General features: G+C 54.9%; 1 protein-coding gene across 1 annotated transcript in view; it reads right to left on the bottom strand.

Moving 5' to 3' along the window:
• HNF1A (HNF1 homeobox A) overlaps nucleotides 1-8,332 on the bottom strand; it is a 16,569-nt gene extending 8,237 nt beyond the window's left edge. The window contains exons 1-2 of the mRNA XM_007448202.1: nucleotides 7,540-8,332; nucleotides 758-957 (exon numbers count right to left, since the gene is read on the bottom strand). Of these exons, the coding sequence (XP_007448264.1) occupies nucleotides 758-957; nucleotides 7,540-7,868 (529 nt within the window). The 5' untranslated portion in view covers nucleotides 7,869-8,332. The remainder of the gene's footprint in view (nucleotides 1-757; nucleotides 958-7,539) is intronic.

The raw sequence follows: 8,332 nt of genomic DNA, 5'->3' as shown, positions 1-8,332 counted from the left end.
AGGAATGCCAGTGGCTGCCTTAGAAGAAGGACACCTAATTTTTATTGTAAAATCTTTACTTCTATTTTTTTTATAAATTCAGTGTGTATTACCTTGAAAACCTGGATAATTATAAAAGAAACATCAAAACCATTTTTTTTTTACACTTAGGCTCAAAAGTGTGGAAGTGCACTTAGGATTTTGTGGGGTATGAGGCCCGGGTTGCCTAAGCACACACCTCACCTCGGAGCCTCTACTGCCCTTCCTTCTGCCTGAAACCCCATCCCTGCATCTTCATGGGTCAAGATCATACTTCTAGTTGATCCTTCCTGATGCCCCTGCCTCCCTGAGGAAGAGATTATTCTCTCCTCCTCCACCAGCTCAACACTTGGAAGCACTTTCTGTAGTGCCCTGCCCTGGGCCTGGCGCACGGTGAGTGCTCCATAAACACTAGCTTTTGTTGTTGGCGTTATCACATTATAATACTTGTCTCACCGAATCATAATGATTTGTTCTCCTGCTTCCCCTCTACACAGGGAGCTCTTGGAAGGCAGGGGTCCAGTTCACCCACCCAAAGAGGATGCCCAAGACCAACCCTCCTCCCCTCCCCCAGAGTGCCTTGTGCAGAACAGCTGATACATGCTGGTTGAATCCTCCCAACTTCCTCTCAGTCTGCCTGTTCGAGGAATGGGGTGGGAGGCTTCCAGCTCCCACCCTCGAGCTGCGGGTAGTCCCAGGCCCTGCCGGGAAGACAGGGCTGCAGTCGGTTATTACTTACGCTGGGCCACCTCTCGCTGCTTGCGGACGTACCAGGTGTACAGGGCGGCTCGCTTCTGTGTCTTCATGGGGGTGCCCTTGTTGAGGTGCTGGGACAGGTGGGATTGGTTGAGGCCGGTGGTGTCGACCACCTCCCGCTGCGGGATGTTGTGCTGCTGCAGGTAGGACTTGACCATCTTAGCCACACGCCATGGGTCCTCCCTGGGCGGGGGAGGCGGGGGGACAAGGACAGGCTGCTCAGCCCAGGGTGGGTGCTGGGAGCCCTGTCCACCCGGGGGGTGAGGATAGTAGATGGAAGCAGGCGTGGAGCCCAGGAGCCTGTACCTAGACTCAGGGACAGGAGGTATGGGCACTCATGCCAGGACACAAGGACATGAGGACAGAGACTTGCAGACACATACACATGGGAGACATGTGGACACAGGCCCCAACCAGTCCCATACAGACATAGGAACAGATAAAGGTTTCGAAACACAGACACGCAGAGACATGGAGACAGATGTAGACAAAAACAGACTCCCCCTGGAAGCTGCACAAGCCAGATGGGGAGGGTACTCATCTCTGTGCTTCCTTTAAAGATTCCTGCCCCCCCCCCTACATTCTACCTAGAAATGTTATGTGTGGCTGTGTCTTAACCACTGTGAGAGACTGTAAACACCTGGAGGGCAGGAACTGTCTGGTTGTCGGCACCCAAAATAGGCCTGACATAGAGTGTGCCCTTGGTGAATGCATGAATGAATGAGTGGATGTATGTATGGATGGATGTATGGGTGGGTAAGGGGATGGTCAGTGGATTGATGGTGGATGGTGGGTGAGAGGATGGATGGATGGATGGATGGATAGATGGGATGTTGATGGGTAGATGTTAGATGGATGGGTGGATGGGTGGGTGGATGGATGGATAGATGAGAGAGATCTACTGGAAAAAAATTTGGGTCTGAAAACAAGGAGAGAAACATGATTCTCCCACTTTACATCCAGGGCCACTGAGGCTCAGAGCACTGTGTCACTTGTATCTCTTGCCGAAGGTCACGGGGTTAGCCCAGTAGAGTCCCACCCGAGCTGAAAGGAATTGGTTCTAAGTCAGTCTGTCAGATAAAAGTCACATAGCATCAAAATGCCTCCTGAAAATCTGCACTAAACCCTAGATGGTGGCGCAGCCAGTCTCCCCACAGCACTGAGGCGGGTGGCTAATTTCTCAACAGAGTCCCAGGTGAAGGAGTTAGGGGCTGGCATCCCAAGGCCTTGTAAGAAAAATGAGCGTGTCTGAGCGCAGAATCCCACTCTGTGGGCTCAATTCTCTCACTCGAGGGATTCAAGTGGACCTGAGGCCACCTGTGGCTCAATCTCCTGTTCTCTGCTCACTGTGGGGAATGGAAGGGGTCAGGTTGCCTGTACGATATAAATTCTTCTCTCTCCCTCTTCTGCTCTGTCTCAACCCTCCTCTCTTCCCTTCGTCCTCTCTTGAGTTTCTGTTACAACCATGTGTCAGATACAACAGTGCTGAAACAGGCAGAGCTGGGATTTAAACCCAGGTCTGTGCGATCCTAAGCCTGTGTTCCCACAGCCTTGATGCAGCAGTTTGCTTCTAGAATTGAGGCATATGTGACAAATGGCATGTGTAGGAAGTGATTCATCTCCATGTCGTTTGCCACAGCCAAAGATTGGAAACAACCTAAGCGTCCAGCAAAAGGATGCTGATTAACCAAATTGCAGTGCCTCTGTACAATGCAGCCATAAAAACCCACTGAGAAAGATCTGTACAAGCCCAGATGGAACAGTTTGTGTGGTAGGTCTATTGTGCTATGTGTGTAAAATTTTAAGTGGGATAAAAGAAGATTTCTACATATTTGCTTTGTTCACATGAAATACCAGAAGTATACATAATGAACTGGAGTCACTGGTTGGATGCTGGGGACAGGGTGAGAGGGGAGTGTTTTCTCTGTTACTCTTCTGTACTCCATAAATTATGTATCAATAATATAGTATCATATAATATACTACATATGCATATATAATGTTTAAAAGTGAATTGTGAAAAAAAGAAAAGAAACCCCCCAGTGCTCTGAAGCCCACCCCACACTGCCTTCTCCCCTGGCCCTTCTCTCTTTCCTCAAAGAACCAGCCTTGCCTGCGTCCTTGACAATGCCCTTCCGAGACATGAGGGCACAGAGCCTTTCATCCACTTTGGCCCTCTGACTTCCTCCTTTTTTTATCAACAGTTCCCATACAGGCAGGGAGGAATGGAAGGTGGGGACAGATACAGTTAATCAGCAGTTGGTCCAGCAAAGTCCCATTTGTGTAGAAATGATAGCCATGAGAATTCATGTTTCTTGAGTATTTATGGTGAGCCAGGTAAGGGCTGGTCATTTAAATCTTACAATAACCCTAGGAAGTATGCCCATTTCACAGGTGAGAAGACTGAGGCTCAGAAAGGTGAACACTTGTCCAGGGTGACTTCGCTGGGACTCAAGAATATTTCACTTTCCTGAACCCCCCAACCTCTCCCCAAGCCCTATCTCCCTGCTTTCCTAGGAGCCTCACCTCCCCCGGTCCCCGGGTGCCAGTCAGAGCTGGGAGGGAAGGGCAGGACAAAGTCCAGCCTTGTGCTCCGTGGCAAACATGTTTATCTGACTCTGGGGCTGGGCTGCCCGATGGCCTCCCTCCTCCCCCAACTGCAGTCATCACCCTCCTGAGAGATCCTCCCTCCCTCTGTCTGTTCTCCAGAGAGAAGGAGCCCAGTCTTCCTTCAACAGGGCCTCTCCTGGCTCAAGCTAAAGATTTACTGTCTGTCTCTGTCCTTCTGACCCCATGTGTCTCTATCTGTCTCTGTTTCTCTCACTCTCTCTCCTTCTGTCTCTGTGTCTCTCTGTTTTCTGCTCTCTTTCTCTCCCCCGCTCCCCACACACACACATAGTCTCCAAGAACATGGCTCTTTTCAGGACATTTTCCCCAACGCAGAACTAAGAGGCCAGGTCTCCAGGCATCTCCTGCTTTCACTCTAATGGGTTTGAGAGCTGAACCAACCTGGGTTCAAATCCCACCACTGCGGCCTTGCGCCCAATGTGCTCATGGCCCACATCTCCCCTGTAACACAGCGGGAAATTCACGCCTGCCTCCCTGTTCTCTATTGGGAGAACTGAATGAGTGTCTAATAGGAGTGAAATGCTGAGGACAGGGCCAGGCACACAGTAAGTGCTCAGTAAGTGGAACAATATTGTTACCATCATCATCATCATCAGCGACCTAGTCCTGGGACCTCCAGCCCCACAGCAGAGGGAAGAGGGCCCAGGAAAGGTGAAGGTTTGCCCACAACCCCCTCCTCCCGCCTCCTGCCAGTTCTAGGGTCAATCAGAGGTTCAAGGCTTTGGGCCTCTTGCTCCCTGGCCCGTGGGGTTTCAGTGCATCCAAGGCTGCAGAGCTGGGAGACCAGCCTGAAGGCCACTCATCTGGAGGGGGAGCCGAGTTCTCAGTGTGAATCCCAGCTCTGCCACTCACTCTCCAGGTGGCCCTGGGAAGTTTCTTAACTTCTGTGTACCTCAGTTTCCTCAACTGTGATAGGGAGCAAATAATATTTCATAGGTTGTCAGGAGGAGAAAACGAGCTTAATGCACTTGTAAGCGCTTCGTGAGTCCTCGAGCACTACGCGGAAGTGGTCGATGGTGACATTAACAGCAAGAATGACCCAGGAGAGTAAAGAGGGAGATAAATGTATCAAGGACAGGCATGCCACCTCAGGGTGCTGTGCAGAGTGTGGGATTAGGAGGACCTGGGTCCAAGTCCTGGCCTTACTGCTTTGTAAGAGTTACTTTGGGCAGGTCACTTTGCCTCTCTGACCTTTAGTTTGCTCATCTGTAAAATGGGACCACTGATAATAGCAACTGTTCGTTGCACTCACATGCTTACTCTGTGGGTAAGCGTTATGATCAGCTCTGCCTTGCAGAGAACACTGGGACTCAGAAAAGTGAAATTGCCTGCCTGAGCAGAGCTGGGGTTCAAGCCCAGGCAGGCTGGCCTCAGTTAGGGATGTCAGATTGCCCCACCTTGGCCACTGCCTTCCTGGGTCTCAGTGCCTTGGTGCTGCCCAATGGAGAGGACCAGAGACCCTCAAGGTTGAGTTTGAGCTGCTCAGGGACAGGAGGGCCCAGGAGGACACTGAGGAAGGAGCCCTGGGAATGTGTTACTCCCTTGGCCATTGCAGCAGACATCCCCAGGGCTCAGAGAAGCCTAGTCCCTCATTCATTCATGCTGTGTGTCAGCACTGGGGTGGATATCAGGGGTCTGAGTGGTGAACAAGCCTCTGGAAGAGCTTCTGTTGTCATAGCAGGAGATAGAAAACAGACAAATAAAGTAATAATAAGTAATAATAAGTTTCAGGGGAAAGTCAATGAAAGTAGTGGAAGAGGGAGTGACTGTGGTGGCATTTGAGCAAAAAGAGGAGAAGGAATTGACCGTAGGAAGATCTGGAAAGAGGGTTGCGGGGAGAAGGTACAACACATGCAAAGGCCCTGAGGTGGGGATCAGCAAAGTGTAGTGTAACTGGAGGAAAGTGAGGGAGGGAGGGAGGTCCCTCAGGAAGAGATCAGGGGATCAGGGCAGGGAGTTTGAATTGTACTCATTGTCCGGGTAGGAAAACGGAGGCAGGAGAAGAGACTTGCCCAAGGTCACACTTGGTCACACTTGGCTTCCACGGGAAGCCCTGCCTCTTCACCATCCTTTCCAGCCTCAACCTCCCCCACTGGCCAGGCCTTCATGGGGGTCCGCCACCCCTCTGCAGCCTGTGCCCTGAGGCTCAAGGCCCCACTTTTCCCCCTCGGGGCGTTTTCAGATCCCTTTTGTTACCTGAACAATAAGTAACCCGGGTAGTTAGTTATAAACCCCGCAGGAACAAGGAGCTGGTTGATAATTTATAGCAACATCTCAAATTTAAATGGAAAGTAAATAGCATGCTGTTAGCATTAAAGAAAACCCAATCGGGGCGGGAGGCAAGCACTCCAGCCTCCTTGCAGCTTGGGGCGCCTCGCTCTCTCCCCAGCCCATTCTCCCAGCTGCGTGTCAGCCCCTCTCCCCTCCCAGCTCGGCTCTTCCGCTCCACTCTGCTTCTCCAGGCCTCTCTCTCCATCTCCCCTGACGCCCTGTCTCCTCCTCCAGGTCTCCCCTCTCTCCCTCAGCTTCCAGGTCTCTGCTGGTCCCCAGGGAGCACTTTGACCCCTGCTTCCCGCTCGAGTGCTGTGGATCAAGCCTTTCCCTCCACCCATCATCCCACCAAAGGGGCTGCTGATCAAGAGGCCCCACCCAGCCAGGTAAGGCCTTTGGCGCTCCCTGCCCCCACTCCCCCCCGAAAGCCCCCAGTCCCATCTGGGGCCCTGAGCAGGTCTGGCCCTGCCCCACCCTTGTCCGGGTTGCCCTCGCCCTGGGTCTGGAGATGCCAGACTCTTTGCCCCTCCCCTGCAACGCGGCAGGGCCCTTTGCCCTCCTCTTCCTGCCAAGTCAGGGGGCCCTGGCTACTCCCCTGCCTCCTGCCCAGGCCCTCACAAGGCCTGGCAGGCCCTGAGAGCTCCCTGAGGCAGGGAGCCAGCCCTCCCCAACCCCAAGCTGGGATCAGGACCTTGGACAGAAAAGAGGTGGTCTTTGGGACTCTTCCTCAGAACCCCCAGCTGGCCCCTGGCCCCCATCATGGTGATTGAGGGCACCAAAGAGAGTGGGTGTGGAGCTCCCGCTGGGTGGCCTTAGTGCAGCTCCGTCCCCTCCGAGCCTCAGTTCCCTCATCTGCGGAGCAGTTGTCCCCAGGTGCCTCCAGGGTTCATCTCAACACTACCCGAAATGATACCTGTGAAACCTCAGCACGTGCCCACCTGGTTGTTAGGATGGAGGTTACAGAGCCTTAGGGGAGGGGCAGTCCCTGCAGCCCCCAGGTTCCCCTGCCCTCACCTCCAACCTCCCCCACCCCTGCTCCATGCGAAGTTGGTTGGCTCAGGCTTCCCCAGGCTACCGGCCCTCCAAGTTAATGATCACAGGCCTTATCAGAGCCTTTTGCCATTTATAAATTTATAAAACAAAAGAGAAATAATAAAGCCCGTGGGTAATTAGTAACCAGGTCAGCTCTGCTGAGGAGAGGGGAGGCATCGGGCTCAGACCCATCCAGTTCTCTGGGAGATGGGGAGCCAGCCAGTGGGTGGGGTACAGAGTGGGGAGGCTTCTAACGGTACCCACTGGTGAGGGGCATGGCCTGAGGCTGTGCCGTAAAGGGGAGCAGCTCCCTTCCTAAGGCTCCATTTCCCTCAGGTAAGAAAGACCTGGGTTCTGCTGGCTGAATGCTTGAGTTCCTCCAAACCACAGCCTGGGCTCCCCATCCCCACTGGTGCATCTGGGTGCCTAGCAGGGAAGTTGGGATTGGGGGAGAAGAAATGGGCATGGTAGCTAAAAATTCCCCGCCTCCCCACCACCGTTGTCCAGGGACTAGAATCGTGGACTCTCCTGCTTTGTCCCCATCTTGGGACTCCCCTGGGGCATGCCCCACTTCCCAAGCACTGGGCTGAAAGCCTTGGCTCATGGAGACTCGGGACCCCGCAGAGGGCCGGGTCAGGGGCTGGAGGCTCCAACCTCCGAGCTAGGACCCCACCACACCCCCGCTTCCAAGCTCTAATGGGCCCTGTCCCCCTTGCCGACAACCAGCCTAAAGGCTACAGCCCATGGGACTCTGGACTGGCAAGGGCTGGTCAGGAGCCGAGGCTGGGCCGCTCCGGGCTCCTTGGGAGCTGGGGACAGGGGAGGGGTCCTTACTGCAGCAGGGTCTCCACCACGGCTTTCTGGTGGGCTGCCTCCTCGGGGCTGAGGTTCTCCAGCTCTCTGAGAATGGGCGGCGTGAAGTCTTCCCCCTCGTCGTCCGTCTCGTCCTCGGAGCCCCTCGTCTCCCCCAGCCCATTGGGCAACTCGGCCAGCTCCCCTCGACCGCCACCACCGCAGGACTCCCCCTTGTCCGGGGGACCGTCTCCAGCCAGCAGGTAGGGCCCCGGCTCACCCAACGCCTGGATCAGCGCCTCTTTGCTCAGGCCCGACTCGAGCAAGGCCGCCAGGAGCTCCGTCTGCAGCTGGCTCAGTTTAGAAACCATGGCTCCACTAGCACGGGCCACGCGGCCCAGGGCCACTGAGCCGGCCGCCTCCCGCCCCCCACCCCCGGCGTGGGCTGGCTCCGTGCTGGCCGGCCAGCAGGCAGGCCCAAACCAAGCTCCTTGCGCCCGCTGCCCCCCCAAACCCCACTAGCCAAGCCCTGTGGGCACCCCCAACCCCCAACCCTGGCCCCAGTGGCCAGTGAATCAGGGCCCCTGCCCGCTCTGTTTACATTGGAGCTGGGGAAATTCTCCAAGGTTCATATTTATCCATGTGCTTAGCGAAGGGACTGAACTTTGGACTTCACCCTGCAAAGTGCAGGCCTCATGGCAGTGCAGAGGGACAGGGAGCCGTGGCCTTCCATGGGAGTGGGCAGAGCGGAGGGTGGGGGAGGCAGCGGTGGGGGGCCCAGGACAGCTGGGATGGAAGGTACTGGGAGCCAGGGAGGCCTTCGGGTGACCAGCAT

Source organism: Lipotes vexillifer, unplaced genomic scaffold (genome assembly GCF_000442215.2).
Source record: "Lipotes vexillifer unplaced genomic scaffold, Lipotes_vexillifer_v1.1 scaffold236, whole genome shotgun sequence".
In the NCBI taxonomy this organism is placed as follows: Eukaryota; Metazoa; Chordata; class Mammalia; order Artiodactyla; family Lipotidae; genus Lipotes; species Lipotes vexillifer.
This window is presented reverse-complemented; position numbering and strand designations above follow the sequence as displayed.